Source organism: Neurospora tetraspora (genome assembly GCF_033439725.1).
Source record: "Neurospora tetraspora strain CBS 560.94 chromosome Unknown B0H65scaffold_2, whole genome shotgun sequence".
Taxonomy (NCBI): Eukaryota; Fungi; Ascomycota; class Sordariomycetes; order Sordariales; family Sordariaceae; genus Neurospora; species Neurospora tetraspora.
In genome coordinates this window covers 900,149-926,856 of record NW_026944384.1, presented here as the reverse complement: position 1 = coordinate 926,856, position 26,708 = coordinate 900,149, and the positions used below count along the sequence as shown (strand labels likewise).

Below are 26,708 nucleotides of genomic sequence, written 5' to 3'. Positions count from 1 at the left end.
TTCTTATTTTATGAATTTTTTTAATTCCTTTAATAATCCTCCTAATTTTAATCGAAACAATTTAATAGGAAAAGTTTAATATTACCGTTATTAATATTATTTAATAACGTATAGCCTTCGATATAGAATAATTTAAATATTTCCGAAGGTTAATTAACGGGTTCGTTTATCTTATTAAATAAGTCGGTAAACTCCTCGCTAGTAATTTTAAGAGAAACTCTACTCGTACGTGGAGAAAACTCTACTCGCACGTGGAGAAAACTCTACTCGCACGTGGAGAAAACTCTACTCGCACGTGAACTAAAATCTTAAATCTAATGTCTCGCTACGAAGGTAAGACTTAAAGGCTCGTATAATAGCTTAGAATCTTCATTGGTTTTCTCTTAATTTTACAAGCCTCAGTCCGAAATTGTATCTGTTTAATAACCCTTTAAATTAATAAGAATGGTAACGAGTAGTATAGAAAGCTAGTTAGCATATAGTAAAAGTCTAAAACAATTAATATCTCAATGGGCCTGACGTTGTAGAGGACGGGATTCACCAAGTAAAATCTACCTAAATTTAGCGAACACTTTGCTACTACTATTGGCCTAATAGACTTCAGTAAGGCTAAGTTATACTTAATAATACATTTTTTAATCCACGTGCGAGTAGAGTTTTCTCCACGTGCGAGTATAATTTCTCAATTTTAAGGTCACTTTTAAACTTCTTAATATTTAATTAATAAAAGATATCCTTATCGAATATCACATCCCTAATTTAAACGATCCGATTTATATAAGGACTCTATATATAATAAATAAAAATCGCTAAATAACTAATAAAATACCCGATCTAAACCTTTAAATTTTATGTTAAAAATTTTTAATCCTTCCTCCAAGCAATATATATTATAATAAATATTTTATACCTATAAATTTGAAGGTAACTTAAATCTAATCTATATAATTCTTATTAACCGTATTAGTTCGTAATATTAGTATAGAATCGTTCGAAGGGGGATTTCTAATTATATAAATAATAAGAGGAATAATTAATAAAATAAACGGCCGCGTAAATAATTTCTAGCTATAAATCTTCTAGTATTTTCAAATTTAATAATATTATATAATATCTTTCTTTAATTATACCCCCTAAATATTCTACCCCTCTATTCTATATTTAAATATTAGGAGTAGAAAGTTCAAGAATTGTATTATACCAAGTGAATTCATCTTTAATTTTATTATTTATAAATTTATTATTATATTTAATAATTTTAATATTAATATTATATCAATACTTAAATATCTAAATATATTTAACTAAAGTATTAGCTATCGTAATAATTTCTTGGTTCGATAAATAATAATCCTAGATTAATCTTGACTATCAATAAATAATTAAAAAGAGGTAGCGTAATCTTTTAAATCTTAATTTAAAATCGAAGAAATTAATAACGAGTCTTTCCCTTAAGCCGTAGCCTCAATCTCTCGAAACATAGCTAACTTATTATTTTATCTTTACTATATTATACGCGTCGTATTTAATTAAAAATATACTATATAATCGTATTTTATTAATATTTTATAAATAATTGAATACTTAGGGACTTAAATAGCCAAATTATTAATATTATATTTCCGCTAATTATTTTGAAGGTTGTTATATATATAAATTAATTTAATAATAGCGCGCTACGAATGAAATTCTAATAAATAAAAGGGAGATTATTTTAATAATTATTTAATTATAAATAGTATTTAAATAGTAAAAGAATAAACTATTAACCTTCTTTAGATAATTATTTAATAATCGATAATCCTAATAGAAACCCTACCCTCGTAATTAGAAATAGGAGACGAGGTTAGTAGTAAAATTAAAGTAAAAAGCGACCTCTTTCAACTATAGTTTTAAGGGACTATTCTTACCCTTAATAACGATATCGACTTCCCTAAACTCTTTAATCTCTATTTAAATATTATTAATCTATAAAGAATTATCTGGATTAGTATAATAAAAGTAAAGGAAATAAATCATTTTATTAAATATATAAAATGAATTACCTAAATCGAGTATTATTAAATTCTTAAGAAGGTAAATTTTATCTCTAATTTTAAATACCCTACTAATTTAGAAAATTATCTTATAAATCCGATTCAATAATTATATTAACGCTAATTGTTTTTTTTTAACTTTCTCTTTCTTTTTAAAGAATTTAGTTACTTTTTTAGCAAACTCTAAATTTTCGCGAAATTAGTTTTAATAATGCGTTTAATAGAGGGGTATACTCTAAAATATAAAGGCTTCGTATTTAAATTAACGTACTAATAATCTTTAAAAGAATAATAACTTCTCTTATATACTTTATATACTATACTGTTACTCCTCTTACGCAATTAAATTTCGGATTTATCTAATGGCAATTTTCTCTTTTTAACGCTAAAACCTTTAAATTTTTCATTCTTACTATTATAATAAGCATTCTTATCTCTAATATCATAACTTCTACTATTATATTTCTAACCATTATATTTAATACTAATTTCGCTAATATTAAAAATATTATAATAAACTCCTCTTCTTCTAATAATAACCCCGCAACGAATACTATCGATACTGTACTGCTTAAAATCTTTATAGACTTCTATATATTTAAAAATATTAATAGCCATTTTTTTATTGAGTTTCTAAGCGCCATCGTACTACCTGAGGCGGACGATCTTAACCGCATTAATAAAATTAGAATACTATAAATTTATAATAAAAATTTTACCGACTCCCTTATTTTATTTATTATTCATAGCAGTAGATTAGGTCTATAATTAATTAATTTAATTCTTAAATTCCTTTATAAGAATAACGACGGCTTTATAATATATTTTCTTTACCTTAATCTAATCGTCGACCACCTTATAATTCGTTATCTACTTAAAATTTCAATACCACTCGTTAGTATCCCATTCCTCCCTTATAATTCTATCCTATAATTTATAATTAACTAATAATCTTATCCAAATACGTATAGCCTTATCGCCAACTACGAACTCCTTCCAATCTTTCTTATTATCAAGATAGAGGCTAACCTCTAATTTATAAAGCTATTTATTAATAAGGTCATCCTTAATAATAAAAGTATCGATTATAATCTCGTTTTGGTTGTAATATCTAATAGGTTCTTTATAGCTAATCCCATCTAAGTAGATAGTAATTTAAAAATTAATACTGCTATTCAAACGTACAAATTCCGCCTCGGCATTATTAATACAAATTCTAACCTCCTTTATTATAGGGTAGTAATTAAAATAAAGCTATTTTAGGGCGGATAGCTTCTTAATCATTCCTTAAAGTTAATATTTAAAGATATTAGGGATATACTTCGACTAAAGTATAAATTCCTATCGCGACCAATCGTCGCCGTCTTTAAAGTATGCGACGTTTTCTTTCGTTTTAATAAATTTTGAAAGGAACATTGTAAGAATATTATTCTCGTATTATTTATTATTAATTCGTAATATTAATCGTTATATTAATAGGGCGCGTATTAGACTATTAATTATCAGATTTACTAGTAATTAATTAATTTTGTATATTCTGATTCGAGCGCTCTAGTATAAGGGTTCTAGGGGTATCCCATATTTGCCAAGACCTGTTAAATCCGGTGGCTGGGACTCTGGCATCTAGCCCACATCTGGCCAGAATACCACCCTAGAATCTGACAGAAGGGGCCGTTGAGTTTGAGATGAGTGGGGGAGCCAGTCAGGAAAACGACATGACTGGAGCGTGCGAATTGCTTCACTTTCCCATACAACTCATGGGCTTCGACACGGTATGAGCCGCGCTGGAACGTCAACCCTGGGAAATCGTACGCTTTTTTGCTTTCTCTTGACAATGGGAAATACCGTTGAACCAAGTGGCAATGGTGCGTACCAGTTCTTCTTTTTTAGGAAGAGGCTTTTTTGCTTTCTCTTGACAATGGGAAATACTGTTGAACCAAGCTTCGCAAGCGGTCACTGGAAAGAGTTTCGCCTTCTTGTTCGAAATGCCGAGGAACCCAATAGACGTCCCATCAGAAGGAAAGGGGAACAAACGTCTCTGCCTTTTTCTCCGATCGGTACCTGGCAAGATAGACAGACAGATACGGCGTTCACCACTTAGCCCAGATCCATTCTCCCAGACTCTCCCTCGTCCTTCTCCGCTATTGACAGCTGCCCTTGCCCTTGAAGCTTCTCACAACTCACTGGGGCCCCGGTCAATAAAGGGGTGAGGCATTGGACCCTTTTCACTTCCCCAGCCGTTCTTTTCCTGATCCCCCGCTCTCCAGACGAATGAACAGGATGCCCCGTCGTCTCCGCTGACCGCCCTCGTCGTCACAATTCCCTTGTTTTCCCCAACATCACGCACCTTTGCAATTTCGACTGTTTACCCCACTATATCATGCCGTCTTAGTGGACTGGCCTGGGCTTTAGCGTCCGCGAATAGCGGCCTGGGTATGGCGTGCAATGGTCACATTTGTCATGTAACGGTAACTATCGTAACTTTGGCATTACGATCGGTGACAGAGGGCCTCGTACGGGCTAGACACTCGACAAGATCATTATCTTCAAGCGCACTATTATCTACCCGGTATCATAGCAGGGTCTGATATCCCCCGTTCTTCATCAGAGACGAATCATTTGCCCTCCCACTGTTACTTGCCTCGCGGCTAAGGCCTAGAACAAAGTTACCACAGGGGCTGGACAGTGTCATGTAGCGTTTTGTTACCGCATTGTCCCTTGGTAGGGAGCAATTACACAGGCAGATTGTTGTTGGATGTATGGTGTTAAGGGTATACCCGGAGAGATTGGACTCTGGCCTCAGTTTTCTTGGTCTTTCTATTATTCTCCAAGTGGCGGACGTTACAGAAACGCAAATGTTTGTTTTTGCCATCCGTATGAACATATGTACATCCCCCTTTCGGCATGTTCGTATCTACCGGCTGTTCTTCCGTCTTGGTACTTCATGTCACGCACTTCTCTTCTCCCTTTCCTGTCTGTGTCTCTCATGCAACTTCTCGGATAAGAAAGTTTCTTTACCTTACACCTTCACTTCTTCCACCTTCCGTTGTCTCTGAGTCTGAAAATCCTCACTGCCGCTTCACTCATCCATCCGTTCCTGACACTCGCCTTAATCCCATTCAGCACAAACAGTTGAGTAAAGAAGGAAAATATGGCGGATACGGCAAGGGAGGCGGGATCTCCCCCAAGCACTGCTTCCGAGCATGGCCAGTACCCGGAGAAGGGCACGGTTCAATCATCACAGCTTGCTGCTTCCGATACCGCGTCCTCACGGAGCGAACCCAGGCCGCACCTTCACGCAAAGACCTTTTTGGCTGTCTTTGCCATTTGTGTTATCTACTTTGTTCAGATTTACAATGTCGTCGGGAGTGGAGCTGTAAGTGCCGATCCCCGCTCTCCCTTGTGTTTACTTCCCCTGAGACATCTTGTCATGTATGTTTCAGTGCACTGACTCCAACCTGTCTCATACAGCAAACGAACACTATCGCCATCACACTCGGAAATGGAAGCACGGCTGGCGGAGTATGGCTTTCGTCGTCGATTGCCATTGGTACCGCCGTGCTGAGTCCCATCTTCTCCCAGTCGGCTGACTATTGGGGTCGTCGTTGGTTCTTGGTTCTTTCTACCCTCATTGGTGCCGTTGGCTCCATCATCGTGGCCCGGGCCACCTCGATGAACATGGCCATTGCCGGCTTTGCCATCACTTCCATCAGCTACGGCGCTCAACCCCTTTTGCACGCCGTTTCCTCGGAGGTTCTTCCGCGCCGGTACCGCTCCTGGGGTCAGGCTGCCGACCTCGTGGCCAACGGCTTAGGTGGTGTCACTGCCCTGCTTTGCTCCGGTGCTTTCTCCCGTACTTCCAACGTCCCCTCCGAGGGCTTCCGGAATTACTGGTACCTCGGCACCGGTCTCTTCCTCCTCGCCACCGTTCTGTGCTTCGTCTTCTACAACCCTCCTCAAACCGAGCGTGAGCGGTCCTTCTCCTTCTCCGAGAAGCTCGGCAAGCTCGACTGGGTCGGCTACTTCCTTCTCACCTCCGGCATTGTCCTCTTCTGCATTGGCCTCTCCTGGTCCGAGAACCCGTTCCCATGGTCGGATGCCCACGTCTCGGCCACCTTCGGCGTCGGCATGGCTCTCATCATTGCCCTCGCCGTCTACGAGACCTTCTTCAAGAAGGATGGCATGTTCCACCACGGCCTGTTCAAGAACCGCAACTTCCCCATTGTGCTGGTCTGCCTCTTCTGCGAGGGTCTCGCCTTCTTCGGCGCCAACAACTACTTTGCCTTCCAAGTCGGCATCCTCTACGAGTCTGACGCCCTCCTCGTCAGCACCCGCTACTCCATCGCGATGTTCGTCTCCCTCTTCTCCGCCGTCGCCACCGGCATGTATTGCGCCCACTACAAGCGCGTGCGCTGGATCACCGTCGCTTCCTTCTGCATCTTCGTCGCCTTCTTCGCTTGCATGTCCACTTCCGGCGTGGGAACCAACAACGAGGTATGGGGCTACCCCGTCCTCCTCGGTACCGCTCTCGGCATGTCCCTCTGCGTTCTGGTCACCGTCGCCCAGCTCTCTACTCCGCCCGAGCTCATTGCAATTGCCTCGGGCCTGGTCATCGGTCTCCGCTCGCTCGGCGGGTCCGTCGGTTTGGCTATCTACAATGCTCTCCTCAACGGCGCTATGGGTCACTTGGGTGATAACATTGCTAAAGCCGTCCTCCCTCTCGGCTTGCCGCCTCAGAGTGTGGGACCCTTGATCGGTGCCCTGGCCGATCATCACGAGGAGCTTATCCCGAAGATTGAGGGCGTGACGCCGCAGATTATTGGGGCGGGAGTGGAAGCGCTCAAGGAGACGTTTGCGACGGGGTTCAGGAGGGTCTGGATCGCTGCGAGCTGCTTCGTGGCGCTGGCGGCGATCTTGGCGTGTTTCTTGAAGGAGGAGGGCAAGGAGTTTAATATGCGGATTGATAATCCGATTGAGAAGGAGGAGGAGTTGTATTCTGATGTTGAGAGGGCGCATGCCTAGAGGTAGGTCACGATTCACTGGAGGTACTGATTCATGATGTCTCGAAGTATGTATGACTGGAGACCGGATCATGAGTTACGGAGATGAGTGATGTTAGGGAGGATTGGTTTCGTTTGTCTGTGCCCCTTTCAAAAGCTACTTGCAAAAAAGCTCTCTAGATTCTTTGCCCTTTGAGATACCCTCTCACAAAACCTGTTTGGCAGCGTTGTGTACTTTTTTTTTCTTTCTTCACTCCTTTACATGTTCACATTATAATGCGATGCTAGACATAGAGAAACATGAACACCGTTTTAACAAAATCCATCTTTGCTCCTGAGCTGCAATCATTCCCTCATAATGGTGCTCCGCCTGTCATAGGTATTCATTGTTTCGTGTTTCTTCGTTTGAGAAGAAGAAACATCGCTCGGGTTGTAATTGTTCAACAAAGCCCATGGAAACTCCCATCGCTCTCTACATCGGTCTTCACTGTCAGTCAGTGTCATGTCATGTCAAGTCTCAACAATTTTTTTTACTGTGGCAGGGGGAACAACTCATCGTTCGATAGACCGAACGTTGCATTGCCCTACGAAAGAGGTAAGAGATTCGCCATTCGGATCCGACAGACTGGTAAGCTATAAAACCTGACTGCTGCGCTAAAAAGCCTGAGCTAAAGGCCTGATGAAGGGATACCCGTGCCTCGCCCCCACTTTTTTGGGACTCGCCAGACTCGCACCCCCTAAAGTGGGTGCTCACGACCAGTAAGGCCAACCCAGCACAAGGGCCACGCACTTCCCAGATGGGCACAGAAATGAGGTTATATTCAACCACGACGTAAAATCCGTACTTTCTCGAATCCCCTTTCATATACTTCATATGGCTGGAGCTTTCTTTCGAATCGCCACTTTCTGGCTAGCTTTACCGCTTCAGCACCACACTTTTTAGCCTTATTTTAAATCTATTAATTCGCTTTATCGGCCTTCTTATATACAACTCTAAAGTCATCATCAACTCGTTTAAATACCATAGTACGGCCGTCGGAAACTTTTAGAATCCCCCCAGCCTATATAAATCGATTCTTATATATTTTACATCATCTTTATATAATTTCGGTATATTAAATTCTTCCCAAATTGCGCTTAACTTATACCAACTCTACTATAATAACCTTACTACCCTTTACGAAACTTAATACTATCTTTTTAAATAATAGAAATAAATCCTTATTCTTTACAATATTATATAGTTTAGCAACTAATTTATTTACTTAACGAAAATTATTAAGCGTCTAAAAGGGTATTAAATGGCCAGAAATTTACTTAAGGTTTAAAAGGGGAAATCCCAATCTTCTTAAACACTAATTGGATTATTAATACTTTAAATACCTTCTTTCTTATACCCTCGATTATACTCAAGAAATCAAACTTAGTTATTTCAATACAACCGTTACAAACTAATATATCCAATACTTTAGAGTAATAGTACTTCAATAATTAAAAGACCACTATATTAAAAGGTTGTAATAAATAAGTAAAATAAGGAAGTAAACTAAATACTACAATACTATTATCATTACAATACTATATAAACTCCCTAAATTACTATTAATTATAACCGTTATCCCTATAGCAACCTTCTTACCTAATATAATATAATCTATAGCCATCGAATATAAACAACCGCTTCTTACCCTATTAAAACTTCTTTAAATACTCGTCCCAATACCTCAACCATTCAAAAGACAACTAATTATTTAAATACCTTATTAAAATAGTAGCAATAACTATACAAGGGTCCAATTCATTAACTTGATATCAATTAACTATATAAAGCTAACCGGTAAGAATTATAAAGGTTAGGTAGTATTAACTAACTATAGAGACGGCTTCAATATACGTAACTAATTTACAATTTTCGGGGATAGCGAAATAATATATACGCTTTCGCTTAATAACTACGAATTAATCTTTTCCTATACCGATATAAAAACCCGTCTCGTCTATATTCTATATATTTAATAGAAGGAAGCCTTCTTTCCAAAAGATATTATAGAGCTTTTCGAAGTAAACCGTTACCTATCCATTAATACTATATCGGTTATTAATATATTTACTTATAGACAATATTTATATACCGGACTAAACTAGGCTTACCTTCTTTACATCCTCATTATCTTTCCTAGCATTATCTATTTTCTTCTATTTAACTTTAGAATATTTATAGCGCTTAATAAACTATAATACCTAATTATAACCAACACGGGGTAGGTCATTATCGGCCGCAACCTCCTCAAACTCTTCCTTCGAAAGTTTACTTTGAAATAAATAATTTACAACATCTTAAATATATTAGGGACGTACTATAAGGTTAATTCTATCAAAACGGTCGATATAATTATATAGAACCTTCTCTTCAATTGCCGTCAGCTTAATATTATATACTAGGAGGCCTTTCTTAGGAAGGGTCCCCTTAATACAATTACGGAGGCGCTTACGGGTTACCTCGAATATTTTAAATAGGGTTATTACCGGAACGTTAGGATTTTTCTCGTGAAACTCGAGCGCTCATTATAGACGTACTTCCATATTAATCTAACGATTATTTTAATACAATACAACGTAGTAGTAATATAGAAAGAGAGAGGATTGCAAGAAGCTCGAAATCGTTAAGTTTAATTAAGGTTCAAGTTGGGTCTGGCCCTTGTGCTGGGTTAGCCTTACTGGTCGTGAGCACCCACTTTAAGGGGTGCGAGTCTAGCGAGTCCCAAAAAAGTGGGGGCGAGGCACGGGTAGGGAATTTCTCTCTGGGGTTCATAGTGAAATACCTACCCTACTCGTCCAACTAGTCAGACGGTCGGCTTTGTAGACCTGACGAGTATGGCCCGTGAGAATGACACAGTCGACACAGAAGGTTGTTCTGGCGATGCAAAGAACAGATGCTTTCACGCATGTGGCGTCAATGTTCTCAAAGTTCATCAGGAAGAGGGCATTCTCTCCAAGTCGTCGAGGCTCCTCATTGCTTTTCAAATCCCCCGACAACGTCACCGACCGCATCGGGTTCCAAGAGAAGCTCGATAACGCATGTCTTCACATGTTCTAGTTGTCCATCAAACAGAAGAGTTCCCGGAACTCGGACCGACCTCATACATTACCCTTCTCCACCTCGTGTATGTCCCTTGTGTTACATTCGCTAGATTCGCTACCTGCCAAAATCGTAAGTTGCCATGCATTGACGATGCATTGGCGAGACGCAAAGGAAGGGTGAAGAACAAGGAAAAATGGAAACGGAAACTGTCTGGTCTACTCTCGGCGTCTCGTTAAAGTTCTGATGGCTCGTCTAGCCCAACAGGGTCGTTCCCCAGGGTGGGATTGCAGGGGCGCCATACTACCTAGTGCGATGGAATCTCATGCAGCGGGCAGCGGAAGGGTATGCCGTCTGGTCAATTATTGACACTCAGGGGAAGATGAGATGTGGTTGGTTGGTTGGTTGGTTGAGAAAAAGGTTTGGTACCGAGCGTTACAGTTCGTTACGAAGACCGTAATGTAAGGGCGGTACATTACCGCCCTGTATGATTCGCTACCGGATTTCTGACTTGCCCGTCGGGGACACTTTCCTCACCTTGCACATTGAGCAATATTGCTACGACGGAAAACGACGGGTGCATTTGCTAGGATGAAGAAGAAGAGAAAGATTTTCTGTCATTGAAACGGGAGATTTCCCACCATGGAGCGGGCCGATGAGCAGATGGAATCAAGAGCCAAGATGTTAAATTGTTAGTGCATCTTGATGTGCACTGTACGGACACTGACAGAACAGAAAGGAGAGACGGCAGGCACCTTCTCTGCAGGCACAGGCGCACACCTTTACACCTTCCTCGGCATTCGCAACGATCAAAACTCTCCGCGCGACCATTGTGGCTTGCACAAGACGCCGTGCTCTTGCGATTGCCGTCATTGATGGCACACGTTACGGCAGTCAACATTCATGATTCGAACTTACCTCTGGGTTTAAGCGAACACCGACGTTAACTGTCACTTTTCTTTTTCCTTTCCCCCCAAAAACCCAATCGCATTGCGTCAAGGGTCTCTCTATAGCATACGACCAGGAACATAGGAAGTTTCCGATCACTCATATGTCACAATGCCCCCAGGCGACCACCAACCACTCCTCTGTACTGCTCCATGCCATCAATGTTCCCATACACACCCCAGAAGAAGACAAGACGACGAGACTCAGGCCATTGTCTGGACCCATCGCCGGCGACAATGCCTGTGTTCGATCACGAATCCATGGCGTATCATCATCCTCCCCTGCCCGGGCCAGTTCTACACATGCTTCTTCCTCTAATTCGCTGCCTCGGCCGTCGTCGTCACCGCAACCACCTTCCTTTTCAAGTGTCGTCATATCTCATTGTCGATAGCTCGTTCTGATATTGCGGCGAAGTCGAGACCTCGTCGAAACAACGTTGGTGATGGAAAGTATGTGCTAACAATGGCTTTGCTTCTCTTGAGGGTCCTGAGGCCTGGCCCTCTCCGGTCTCGATCGAGATCCGTTGAACAATTCCTTCTGATGAGCTCACCTCACGGAGCTCGGCCATCGAAGAAGCAAATTCACTTTGCTTTCGAGAGTGTGAGTAAGGTCAAGTTCAAGGATGAGAGAATGAGAACCACGTGCAAGGACAGGCGAAAAACGTGCTTCGGAAGGATCATGAAGCTTGCAAAGCAAGGATATTGATATTGGCATTTCATCTGGGGGCATCCGGGTCGTCTTACGGGGGCACCCAACCTTATGGGGGCACCCATATTTCAATCCTTAGCTGGTATTTTAGACGTAAAATAGCATTTACATAGTAAATTCCATGGTGTTACATGTACATAAAAAAATCACAGCGATATTTAGTAATATAGTTTTGTATAGAAATTTATATAGCATACAATATTTTCAATATGGGAGAGTCTATAGTATTTATTTATATACTTCGAATAATTATACTACTAACTATAGGAAGTAATTATCACGATACCGACTTAGTAGAGGCTTTGAGAAGACGTATTATTGCACGAAGAGAAGAAGATTAGAAGAGAGTAAAGAAAATTCTACTCCCTAACTATATATATAAACTAAGTAGAGATATACTATAAGTCAAGATGAGATACGATTAGAGAATTGTGGCGTTGCGGTGCCGGAACGCCGAAGGTTCGGTAGTATAATATTTAGTACTGTAATAGTACCTGTCACGGTGGTAGCAGACCACTACACTAACCAGCCCGTGTCTCCGCAAAAGGGTACAAGTAACCGAAGCTGGCAATTCGGTCGCTCAAGTGGTCTTATATAGTTGTAATGACAGATGCATCCCACAAATGCCATCACAGTACCCCCGGTTTTAAAATATAATTGATTTTAATTGCTAATAAAATAAAAGGTATTATAATATTTAAAATACAGTACCGTAGGCCTTACATATAGCGGGAATAAATTAAAATTTTAATATAGTCTTTATATTACTTACCTTTAAAGCGTTATTTGATCGACGGAATATAAGTATACTATCCCTAATTTAAATAAAATTATATAACGTTCGGGCTTTAATTTTCGTTGTACATTCCTTTTTTTTTCTTTTATATTTTTTTATCCTTCCTTTTTCTTTCTCCTTTTTACCTTTCGCCCCTAAACTTTTTTTTATCCTCCTATACTTATAAAATAATTATTATAACCCTAGGGTATTATATTATTAAAACTTTCTTATTTCGTTATTAAAACTTTAAATTATAATTATTTTGTACGAAAAATCGTCGAAATACCGCCGAAGCCCCGCTATATTTAACCTAATACTAATATTATTCCTATTAAAAATCTAAATTATATAATTTATTTCCGCTACCCTATTAAATATACGACCGTCGATAGTAATAAACCAGTTTAATTTATTTATTATTTTCTCTTCGGGAAGAAAAGGAAATATTATTTTTATTATAAGCGTAAGTAAAATTGTAATTTAGTAAATTTATTTAAAATATTTCTATAACTAATAATAGAAGATTAATATAGTTAGGCCGTTATTTTTATAAATAGAAATAATATTAATTTTATTTCTATAATCGTTTAAGCTTCCGAATTCTAATTGAAGGACGAAACGGGCGAATTTATTTAAATTAAAGAGATTCGCATTCGTATCGTTATTAAAATTATAAATTAATAAAATATTTTAATATTATTAATAACGCAATAAAGTTTAAAAAGGGTATAGCCGGTACTAAAAGAAAATCAGCGATATTATAAATTTATAATTATTATAATATTCCTTTTACAATTCCCGACCATTATATTAATTTTATAATAATATAATATTCTTACTAAAATTATTAATGATCGTTATATTTTAATTTAAACAAAGGCTCTTTAATATCTTACCTTTAATTTTCCCTTAAAGGAATATTACTATTAATATAATTCCTAAAGGCTCCGTTTATTCCCAGGTAATACCGGATATAAAATTTAATATTTTATTAAATTTTCTTATTATATTTCGGTCAGTACTAAAATAATTTATTATTTTAATACCTTTAAAAACGCTATAAATTAGGCTAATATCGAAGCCGAAATAAAATATATTATCTTTAAATTCCTTATATTAACAATATTCTAAATCGGGTCTAAAATATTTTCATAGAACAAGTAATTCGTAAGGGTAATACTATTTTAAATAATAGAAATTAGGTTAACGCCTTTATAGTTAAAATAAAATATTAATGGAATTACGGCTATATTATTACAATTCTTTAATATAAACTATTAAAATAAAATATCCTATACAAAAATTGTAAATTGTAAAATTGTAAAATTATAATATTAAAATTATAAATATATTCATTTATTAAGGGAAAAAAAGAACGTATATTATTGTTTAAATCAATTTATTTCTCCTTCCTATATATTATTATTTAAATTAATTTATTTCCTCCTTTTATATATAATAGTTAAATCGATTTATTTCTTCCTTTTATATTTTATCGGCTAAATCGATTTATCTCCTCCTTCCGTATTTAAATTTCCGAATTTTACCTATATTCTCCGGAATTAGGGGCTTCAGCGGAGTAAGATATAGGGCGGTTCCGACGTTAATATAAATTCGGTAGTATAAAGTATTAGGTCCGGAGTAAGGTCGTTTCGGCGTAATACCGGGCCCGGTTTCCCGGGGTTCTTAATATAGAAATTTTCAATATTATTAACGTTTTCCTAAAAGTCCTTTATTAGCTTCTAATTAGGTCAGTAGGGTTTCGGCTATTTAATTTTATATTCGAAATCCCTATCTTTATTTTATTTAAAATCAATAATCCGTTCGAAATATTACTCTTCCTTGCTAAAATTTATAAAGAATACTATAACGCCTTAGGCCTATTAATTAAAATTTATGTTAATAGTTTTTTTTAGCTTAAGAGGCCTTTTCAATAAGGGCGGATAAAGGAAATATAAAAAATTAGGAAAATTCGGTAAAAGGGATTTATTATAACGGCTACAATTCTCTTATAAACATTTTTAATAATGAAGGGGTTTATTTATTTATTAGAAAGTTTGGTAATGGAGCGGCTTTAATCCTAATAGTATATATTAATCTAGACTTTATTTCTAATAGCGTATCGAAATATATTTAAATAGTAAGTATTAATATAACGGCGCTACTATTCTTAAATTTCTTCTATAAACAAATAAATATAAGTAATAATTTTATTTATTTATTCTTTAATATAATAGGCGTTTAAGAATTTTTAGTATTAAATAGGCGATATAGGATTATCCCGGAGTAGTAGCGGTTCTATACCTATCCGGGGGTACTCATTATAATTAATAAAAGACCGGTTAGGGCCAATAATTTCGGAAATATAATTATTAATAACGAATTTAATTAAAGAAAGTTATTATAATTAATCGTTTTAGAAGTACGAATAGAAGGCCTTAAAATATTATTCGATTAAAGCGTTAATAATCTCCGTTTATCCGTCGGTTTCCGAATAAATAGAGGATAATAATTATTATTAAACTCTTAATTAGTAGTAGAATTCCTTTTAAAAGGAGGTTATAAATTAAATACCCGGGTCCGAAATAATAGAATTTAAGGTTTTATAAAGGCGGCTAATTTTTAAAAAGAAAGCGGCAGCGGTTTTTTAGGCAATTAAATTATAAATAGGGATATAATACTGTATTTTTATAAATCGGTCGATTACTACTATAATATAATGATAATGATCTTATTCACGCTTGACTGTCTAATTTTAACTAGTCACCTATTTAGGCATGCGGTCCTTCGTTGTTTAAAACCGGGCGGAAAAACCGTATATCCGCTGCCGAATACCAGATGAAAACCTCCCGCGTCTTTATATCTAATATTTATCTTCGTTCAATCCTAAACCTTCCTCCCAATTTCTTTTAATTCTTTTCAACCCCTCTACCCCTACCTTCGGTCCTTATTGTTAATTAAATACGTCTTATTATTAGAGTACCGCCTCGGGGAGGGGGAGGGTAGAAGGGTTTTACGAATTTCGTTATCGTACTTTTTTTTTAATCGGTCCGAAGGCCCCAATTAGTAGAGGCGAGGAATAAGTATTACTTTGCTTACTATTAGGTAATTATACGCTAATTAAGCGGATAGCTATCGTATTATCAGATAAAGTGATTATTTTTCGAGAGGTAGAGAATTCGATTTAAAATCTACTTTTGCGGTAGAGGAATAGCGGAGCCCTATTAAGGAAAAGATTTTCAAACGCCAAATCGCTTTCTCCTAGGGTTTTGGATTAGGGAGAGCCCTATAAGTTTAGCTACGTACTTCGGGTGAGGGAGAAATTCCGAGGCCGGTCTTAATAGAACCCGAAAAACCAAAACCGGATGGAAGAGAGGGGAATAGGATTCGAACCCACGACCTTTTAGATAAAACCGAAGGAAACTAAGCCTAGATCTTCCCAACTGAGCTATCTCCCCACTACTATAATATAAATATATAAACGGCTTCTAAATTTAATATTAAGGAGGGAGTTAATAAAATCGATAGAAATATTAGATTAAGGACAAAACGGGACCGATATAAGTTCGAGGAGGCCCGGAAGCGAAGTATAAGAGTTTTTAATATATATATATAAATAGTAATTTTAAACGAAGGTAGTAATATTTTAAGCAAGGTTCGGTTAAATATATAATTATTCAATAGAATTATAAGTTTTAAAGCGGTTTTAGTAATTACCCGGGGTAAAATTATAAATTCGTTAGAGGATTTATAATTGAACGTCGGGGAATAGAGGGATAAAAGTCCTACTATTAATAATAATATAATTATAGAGGACGCTATAATTGGTTATAATTATATTAATAACCTTTTTAATATAGTAGGGAAACGCTTTATGATCCGGGTTTTAAAGGGCGGTTATAACGGGGAATACCTTTAGTAATACTTTATAAATAGTATTAATATAATCGTCGATTGGAAATTCGGTATTGAATATTAATAAGTATATGGAGGGGTCGTTAAAATCTAATTCCTCTATTTAATTTTTAGGAAGTAGGAGGGTACGTATATAATTAATTCCGCGGTTATTATTAGCGTCCTATTTATTTATTAATATATTATTAGGAAGGTGGTATAATATATTAAGGATAATAGCATACGTATATAGTCGGTATATAATTTAGAAATAAAAGTCGTTAAAGAATTCTAATTATTCAATTTAGTATTAATTTAAAAGCTTTATAGAAGTAAAATATTAGAGGCTTTTATAATTAATAATTATTTCGATTAAATCTTTAGCGCTTTAAAATTCCGGGCGCTATTCTTCGAATGCTTTAATAATAGCAAATAACTTTTTATTATAAATTTTATAATTGTATTCAGCGGGTAAATATTTTAATAAAAAGAAAGCAATAAGGTATTATTACCCTTATTTATTAATTTAAAAGAAAATTCTACTTAATATTTAATTGGAAGTATTGATTTTAATAATTATTTTTTAATTTAAATTATAATAAGTAAGAATGAGAGCTAAAGTAAAAGTAACTTTAAATTATTCGAAAGTTATTATTATTTTTAGTAGGAGTAGGGAGATTTATTTCTCTTTAGATATTAGGGCTATTAAAGGTTATATTATTTTAGAAAAACCTCTAATAAATCGATAATAGAAATTCGTAAATTTAATAAAACGTTGTAAATCCTTAAATATTTCGGGAATTCCCTAACTTAAAACCGAATTAACCTTCTTTAAATCTATATATAAATTATCCTTCACAATAATTAAATTTAAATATTTAATTTTATACTTATAAAATTTGTATTTTCGGATATCCATAGTAAAATCTACTTTTATAAAATGCAATATTATATTCTCGAAATAACGTTTATATTATACTTTTATTTCGCTATAAATAAATATATTATTAAAGTATACTATAGTATATTTATTAAAGATATTAAATAGGACGTAGTTAGTATAGTATTAGAAAAATGCTAAGGCCTCCGTTATATTGAAATTAGTAATAAAATATTTAAAGAGATTAAAACGAATAATAAATACTATTTTCTATTCGTTTTCCAGGGCGATATAGAGCCGGTTAAGTATTGTAATAATATTGAATTTATTAAACTATTTCGCTTTCCGGAGGGTTTCGATTATTTTACGAATAAGGGGAATAGAATACCTATTTTTAATAATAGTATTATTTAAGCCCCGGTAATCGACGTAAATACGTATATTACCGCCGGGTTTCTTAACGAATAAAATAGGGACTATAGCGAGCGAAGAATTAGGGTAAATAAACCCCTTCGATAAATAATCGTCAAAGTATTTCCGGATAGCTTAGAATTCTTCTTAAGATATAAATTATAAGCAATAGTACGGGGGGGTCTTACTAAAAATTAAATCGATTTTATAATTGAAAGGGTAGTGAAGTAGTATTATAATAATAATATTTAAATCGAAGGCTTTCTAAATATAATAGAAACAATTAAGTAGGGTATTTAAAATTTTTATTATATCGGGGGCGGTTTCTTATCGATATATTTCTAAATATTTTTAATAAAAAATATACTGAATTATAATTTTTCAGTGATTTAATTTTTAAAGCTAATAATAATTTTGATAATTAATTTTTCTATTAGTTTTCCTTCGAAGATAATGTAAAATATAATATAATTGAAATTATATAGCGTTTATTCCAAAATTTTAAGTATCAAATCGGGGAGAAGAATTATTTAACTTAATTAATTATCGATTTAGGACGGGGATAACATAATAATTTCAGTAAATTAATATAATTACGCCGGAATATACTTATAGATTTCGATACCGGGTTCCTTATATACGAAAATAAAATTAGGAGCGGATAGTAAACGGATAAAAGTATTCTAAAACTATAAATAATTATTAGGGTAATTATTTATTATAATTAAATAATTATATATATTAAAGAGGCAGCGGCGAAATTATTGTAATTAGGTAGTAAGTTAGGACTAATCTCTTAATAAAGGTTTAATAACAAGTTAAATTAAATTAAATTCGAAAGTAAGTACGTTAATAGTAATTTATATAAGGGACAGCGGTATTTTAATAATAAAGATACTTAGAAGTTTTATTGTCCCTTTAATTTAATCGATAGTAGAATTATACTTTTATCATTAAAGAAAATTAAAAATAATATTCGCACCCCCGAATAATTAAATAAAGAGAATAAAATAATTTATAAACGAACCGACGGAATATAAAATAATATAATATTAAGAGATTTCGTTACCCTCCCGGCCGTTTACAAATTATAGGGTACGAATTCGAAAGAGGGGTATAATCGGGATGTAATATTATTATATAAAGGAAGAGTCGACGAAATCTATTAGTAAATATCCGGAATTAATTATAATAGAATAAAGGATTAGTAGCGTATTATTAAAATATAAAAATTTTAAAAATGAAAAATCAATATTAAAATTTAAAGAATATAAATAGAAATCTTTTACCCCCTCTAATTTTTTTTTGAACGGTATTTTTTATTAGAGGTTAGACTTTTCCCGCCTCTATTTCAATTATCGTCGAAACAGTGGCAAAATTATCGGATTTCTTTCCTTTAACAGTATAAACTATTATATAATAACCCGCGCTACCGCAATATATATAAAAATTATTCTTTATTTAATAGTCCATTTCGGCTTAAGGAATTAGGCCATTTTTATATTAGGAGGCTTAGGCCTAGACCTTATTTAAGATCATAAAATCCCTAATATCGGTAATTTATTTTAATCAAAAATTAAATAAAGAATTATTAATCTAATTATAATATTATTTATTAATAATATTATTCGTTAGTCCGTAGAATAATATAACTTATTAATTGAATTCGGTAACTTTAAATTTAAAAATAATGTTAATTAATGTATTTTAGAATTTATAATTAACTTTCGCCTTCAAGGTATCGATTTATCGGTAATTATTAAATTCGTAAAGGTCGGCCAACTTATAAATTTAATAATAAAATTTGCGAAAGTAAAGCTACCTTATTTAAAATAATTTATATTCCGGACTATTTTAATATAAATATTTAAAGTAATATAATACGGGTTAAATTAATTGAAGAGGTTTTAGAAATCGGTAAAGTCCGATAGTTAAAGTATAGAATTATAAGGAAATAATGTAATAGCGTCGATTTTAAATTGTATTTAAATATAGGTATTGCCGGAAAAGTATTACAATATATAGAAGATATAATTTATTAGCGTAAAGAAGGCGGCAACGTCGATAGCGAATTTAATATAAATAAAGGACTTTTAATTAATGTATTCTTCCTATTATTTAGCAAAGGAAATTTCCGCGCTAATGAAAATAGGGAGTTCGGCGCTGCGAAAGTAAATAAATAGGGCCGAGGTTAGTACGATTAGGGTTAATAGGGGAAGGAAGGTAGTAATATTGCGAAAGCGTAATCCTACAAATACTATAACAACAAAATTAGAAGCTACAAATCAAAATAATATTAAATATAAGGAAGAAAAGGAAGTAGTCAAACAAAGGTATTACGGTTCTGGATATATAAGTTAGAACTACCACTCGTCGCCGCCTTCCTAATCTATCTAGCTTATTAATAAGAATATAAGCCTCATTCTATCTGATATACTATAGTACCCTATATTTAGTACCCTATTATTTAGTAGCTAGTATTCTAGGCACCTATTTAATTATATTATAATATTAACCCCCCCCCCCCTTCAAAAAGAAGGCTTAGCCCTAAAGCTATGATAAAATATAAAATGAAAGGAAACTATAAATATATAAACCTATTGTAATGGTTAGTCTAATTTATTATATTGTAAAAAAAGTTTTCCCCCGGTCCCAAAAAAAATTCAAAACTTTATATTAAGCATCGCGACTGTATTCTTCAATTTAGTTATCGGGTACTAAATTCCCAAAATTTTAGAAATTTAAAATTTTTTTTCCTTTAGTCTAATTCGAATGGACCGCGTTTCGGGTAGAGGATAAATACGTTGAATTAGTACGACGAAGTTTTGTAGGCTATTACGTTACGCTATTTCGTTATATATTATTCTACGGTCCGTTAATAATTTATCCTACAATTTATCCTTATTAAAACCTCTTCTTACGTATCTTTTCCTTCTTAGAACTTTTAGCTAGTTTATTGTCGTTTTTATATTTTTTAGCGATTTAATTATTCTTTATTGCTTTGATTTATATTTCCAATTTCTTTAATAGTTTCAGTTTGTTTAGATTTTCGTTATAGTATTCTTTCAACTTTTCTACTACGTTTTTAAATTTTTTTATATCCTGTTACGATGCACTAGCTCACGTAGTTCCGTATCGCGTAGTTGGGTACAAATGAATAAATAACTAAAGCTAAAGAAAAAAAAAGGGAGAGGTTGAAAGCTAGGCTCTAATATACACCCTTATATAGGATGAGCCTAAATTCTACTAACCTTTACCGCCTTCCTTATTTAATCTAATAATATATATAAATGCAATATACAAATCGCAGTATTAATTAAATAGGCGCGCAGAACCAATTGAATAGGCCTATATATTTAAGTTTTAGAATAGCTAACTAGAGAGCGTATATCCTTAAAGATATAAATCCTATAATAGGACAAATAAAGTCCGCAATACCCATACTAGGGTTACGGAATCTATATTATTATATTACCCTCCCCCCCGGGTTAAGGCTCAGCCCTAGAGCCGAAAAAATAAAATAAAAAGAAAAGAAAAATTTTCGTTACAAACTAGAATCGAACACTTCTTCCAATATCCTCCTACTTCTTCCTCACCATTACTCTCCTCCTCAAACCGATCTATAATCCCTTCACCAATTTATTATTATTATTATAAATATTCTTATCTCTTACTAACTATTAAACTAAACATTTAAACAGTTTTAGTATCGTCGGGTTCTATTCGTAATAATCTTTTAATAACTCTATAGAATTAATAAAATTATTCGCCGGCCAAAACTCTAAATCGGGATTCCAACCTTTCTATTCTACCTAGTATTCCAACTTCCCTCTAATAACCTTCGAAAAACCTACCTTTAAAACCTCCTACTCCTCCTAATTACCATCAATTAGCTCGCTAACTAGGTTTTCGTTACTTTATTCTAATAACGGGTTACCTTAAGCTTTCGTAACCAATCTACGTAATATACAATCGCACTTCACTAACTCTTTAAAACCTCCAATTCGTACGAATAACCTTATATAACCTTAATCTTATAAAGGATCCTAATTTAGCGCTAATCGAATTTATTATTAAAGCGGTCCGTAATCTATCTTCTTTTAATAATAAAAACCCGGTCACCAATTCCAAAATCCAATTCCTTCCTATATTCATTAACTTAAACCGTCTATTACTATTATACTTTATCAATAGCGTAGCGTACAATTATATAGAAAGTCTTCAACCGATCGATCAACTAATAAACCTCTTAGTAATTAATTTTAATCTTAGGAAATTTCAATTTAATACGGTCTTCCCAATCCAATACGCTAAACATAAGGAATCCTATAATAATTTCTCTAGGAAATAAGCTATCCAAACTATTATAAAGGAAGCTTATTTAAACTATATCTAGCGTTAGGATAAATTCGGACCAATTATCTTAATTATAATTAATATATAATTATAACTATTAATCGATATATTAATATAAATTTTCAATTTAACTAGCCGTCTATAAATAGCCTAAAGTAGCCAACTTCTATTTAATATTCAATAAAGAAGTTACCTGTTATATTATTTAGGATACGAATTATAGTCTACAATTATTAATAACTTCGTCGGGTAAATTAAAAATGCGGTATAATTCTCAGTAGTATAATATAGCTACATCCTTGACTATAATAATATTTCTATAAAGTATACTCTAATTTACCTTTATAAATCGATCTATAATAACTATTAATATATTATAACCGTAATAATCTAATAATATTAATTTAAAATCGATTACTAAAGACTTCTATACTATATAATCTTCCTTTAGGAGGATTAAGTATAATAATCTAGGAGTCTTATTTTTAAGAGCCTTTAAAGGCTTATAAATCTAATAATTACTAATATATCGATCTATATCAATAACTAATCCTACTTACTAATATCGCTTATAAACCATACGCTTAGTCTTATTTCTACCTAAATGTACTAAAGTAATTAGGCAATATATTACTTCGATAAATTTAATTCGTAAATTACCGTTTTTAAAGACTACCAATTTATAGTCCTTAATTAATAGTCCGTCTTTAATAATAAAGGACGAACCTTTATTTTTCGCTTTCTCCCTATAAATCGATAATAATTCCATTAAGCGGTTAACTTAAATAAATTCGTCTATTAAATCGTAACCAACTTCCATCTCGGCGATCTCAACTCCAACCCCCTTATTCTCCCCCTCCGTATTAATTAAGAGTTCTAATTTATCCGTAGGTTTATCGCCGGCGAAAGTAAAGAATCCGTCATCGGCGGGTTTAAATATTCGTAAGGTAAACTAATCTTCCTTTTTATCTTTACCTGTCTTTAAATTCTCTAACTTCTGTAATAATATATTTAGTACTATATTATCTTTACCTAATTAATAAATTATTCGAAATTAATATTCTAACAAGGTTTTAAATTATCGAACTTATTTACTATTAAAGACCCTCTTCGTACTAAAACATTTAAGAGTTTAATAATTAATAAATATCGTAAATAATTTAATACTCTTATATTCAAAGCGCCATTACTCAATACCCTTTATTACGGCCATTAATTCTTTATTATAAACTAAGTAATTAAATTCGGCTAAATTTATCATCTCTAAATAGAATACTACTAAATATTATTCGCCGTCTTCTTAGATTAATTTATTACCCCAGCATATACTCTATTACTAACGTTAATTTTAATTCGTATTTTTTATTCGTAATTAAAAAAATAAAATATTAGCATACTAAAGAGACTCCTTTTTAAAATATCGAAAACTTCTTCGCAACAATCGTCCTACTTAAAAGCTAAATCCTTCGTCATTAAATTTATTAACGGTTTAATTATTTAACTAAAATCTTTAGTAAATTTCTAATAGAAATTATAAAAGCTTAAAAACATTTATACACTTTTTACCGTGATTAACACCTTCTAATCCTTTATAATTACCACCTTTTCCGGATCTACTAAAATACTATTAGTACTAATAATAAAACTTAAAAATTTAATTTTAATTATATTAAACTCGCACTTCTTAATATTAGTTTCTAGCCTTACTTCCTCGAAATATTATAGTACTATATCGATACATTTATTATAATCCTCTTAATTATCGGAATAAATTAAAATGTCGTCGATATAAGCGCTATAGAAATTATCGAAATATCTTATTAGGACTTCGTTAATAAACCGTTAAAATAATAACGGTCTTCCAATTAGGCCGAAAGGTAAAACCTCATACGTATATACTCTATATCGTATATAGAAAGTAATAAAGTCTTCGTAATCTAAATACATACATATACAATAAAACGCTTACCGGATATTAACCTTAGTAAAAACTGTAATTTAACTAATTCAAACGAGTATTTTATTAATTGAGGGCAATAGGTATTAATCCTTCTTAAAAAGGGTATTTAATTTTCTATAATCTACGTAAAAACGAAGATCTATTCACTTTGGATATAAATAGTATAAGTACTACCTATAGTACCACATTTACTTTAATAAATTCCTTCTAAAAATTATTAATAATATACTATCTATATTCTTCCACGTCCTCGAACGTTATTTTATATAACGAATTATTTTTAAAATCTTAAGGGGATTCATTTTCTTCGAATTTAATCTTATAGTTAATTTTATCTTTGAACTCTAAAAGCGTATCAAAATCCTTCTTACTAAATATATTAATACGATTCCAATACTTCTTAGGGAATTTATCCATCACAAACTAATGGTATTCCTCCTTATCTTCTAATAGTATATCCGGGGTCTATAAAGATTTAATTAAACCGGTAATTTTATATAAGTTTATTTCTTCGATAATTTTAATATATTTAGCGTAAAAATCTATTGCAATCGCATTAACTATAGCGTAATTGCGGGGGTGCTATTTAGTCCAACTGAATTTTCATTCTATTTAGTAAGGAACCTGAACGTTATAATAGGAATATAAATCCTTATTTTAATAATATATATCTTTTACTAATTATTCTATCTTAGAAGTTTTTATTATAAAAGTGTATTTATATTTAATACCGTCGAAGAATTACTACTCTATTTAATTAATTTTTATAAAGGGGTTATTTTTATTATAGTATTTCGCCGTATGAATCCCTATCGGTCGCTAAATTAAACGGTAATTCACTTTTAGGGGTTTTAATATACTTCCGTTCCTCTATAGTATCCTCTAAATCTTTCTTAGTAACTAATTTTAATTCTTTCTTCCTTATCTCCTACTCTTCTAATTCTAATTCTTTAATCCTTTCTTTAATAACTTTTTCCTTTACTTTAGCTTCCTCTGCTATTTTAGCATTTCCTTCGCTACTTCCTCTATCCGTTCCTATAATTCCGTAATAATCGTATCATTTCCTTTATTACTTCCTCGTTAGTAAATTCCTTTTCTTTTAAGCAATGGACCTATAATAACGCTCCGTCTATTTTTTACTTATTTTCTATAATTATAAACCGCTTATATTGTTTAATATTATTTTAGAAAGCGGAATCCTTAATTAATTTAGGACGTTTATTTACTTCGATATTATAATTTTTAAATACTTTAAATAAATTTTCGGGGAAAATAAATTAATTCTTATAATAATTAAATAGAACGTTGTTTTTAATTAACTATATTCTTCTGATAATTATATCCTTCGTTATTATAAGTAATACTACTATCTATTAATCGAAAAATTTTAATCCTTATATTTTTATAGCGCCTAGTAGGGCTTTCATAATAATATTAAACTTAATTAATTTATAAGGTCAAATATAGCCTAATAGAAAACTGTTATTTAATTTAAATTTTAAATATTTATATAACTTATTAACAAATTTTTAATTTATAATGATACATATATTAACTCCCGTATTAATAAATATATTAAAGGTAGAAATAGATAATTTATTATTAATTACGCTATATTTAACGAAGAAAGATAGTCCCTTCCCTAAATAATTTTATAAATCAAACATATTAATGTGTTCCTTTTTTCATATTAATATACTAATTAATACTTCGCCTAGAAAGGAAATTTAATTCTCCGGGCGGTTTAGTTTTCCGAATCCTCTTCTTGATAATAATATTAGAGCCTTCCTCTTCTTTAATTAATTTAATATCGTCGTTGAATAATTCGGCCTATATAATATAAAATTTTATATTAACCGCTTTATAGAACTTCTTACGACGGTGGTATTATAGGGCTATATAGCCGGGCTTATAATAAATAAAATATCTACTTTCAATATAGAATTTATAAGTCTCCTCCTCAGATAGTTTCTTATAGAGGAAAGACGAGCCGGGTAAATAATTATAGGGTAGACCGAACGTAACGTCCTTAAATCTTTTTTTAAAACTAAATGGTGTAAATATAAACGTTTTTTTATTTTTATTTTTATCCTTCTAACCTTATCCTATATGGAAATTATTATTAAAATTCTATAATAACTTAATATATTCGTTGTAAATATATTTTAAATAGTAAATAGCCTTAGTGAAGTTACGAAAATATATTAGAATTTTATGATGGAATTCTACCTTCTATTAATCTTCAAAAATATTATAATAATTAACTAAATAAATAAAAGTAATTTTAAAATTTTTAAAACACTCGTTAGAACGTATAACTAACTTCTTATATTCCTTACGAGCCTTCTTATTAATCATAAAACTATAATAATTAGTCTACAAATAAATTATAAACTATTTAATAATTTTTAAATAAACTTTATTAGTATTAGGACGAATAAAAAGAAAAAAATAAAGGGACGCTTATTCAAATAATTTAAAAATAATATTACTGAAAGCGGCTTTATCGTTGGTAAAGTAGTTAGCGTTAATGTAAAAATAATAATATATTTAAAAATACTATATATCGAAAGAGAATTTATCTCCCTCCTTACTAGAAAAAGTAAATATATTGACCTTAGCGGTCTTACTCTTACAATATTTACTATTAAATAAATA

At 32.8% G+C, this 26,708-nt stretch overlaps 2 protein-coding genes across 2 annotated transcripts; one reads left to right on the top strand and one right to left on the bottom strand.

Moving 5' to 3' along the window:
- Positions 1–5,187: 5,187 nt before the first annotated feature.
- Positions 5,188–7,058, top strand: B0H65DRAFT_418786 (major facilitator superfamily domain-containing protein; the record flags this gene model as incomplete). Its single annotated transcript, XM_062824162.1, has 2 exons — positions 5,188–5,412; positions 5,508–7,058. 2 exons carry the CDS (start codon positions 5,188–5,190, stop codon positions 7,056–7,058), a joined length of 1,776 nt encoding a protein of 591 aa, XP_062683881.1.
- Positions 7,059–25,937: 18,879 nt separating this feature from the next.
- Positions 25,938–26,096, bottom strand: B0H65DRAFT_419511 (uncharacterized protein; the record flags this gene model as incomplete). The annotated part of the gene is made up of 1 exon (XM_062824215.1): positions 25,938–26,096. A coding segment is annotated over one exon (159 nt), but the record flags the coding sequence as incomplete, so codon positions are not given.
- Positions 26,097–26,708: the final 612 nt, after the last annotated feature.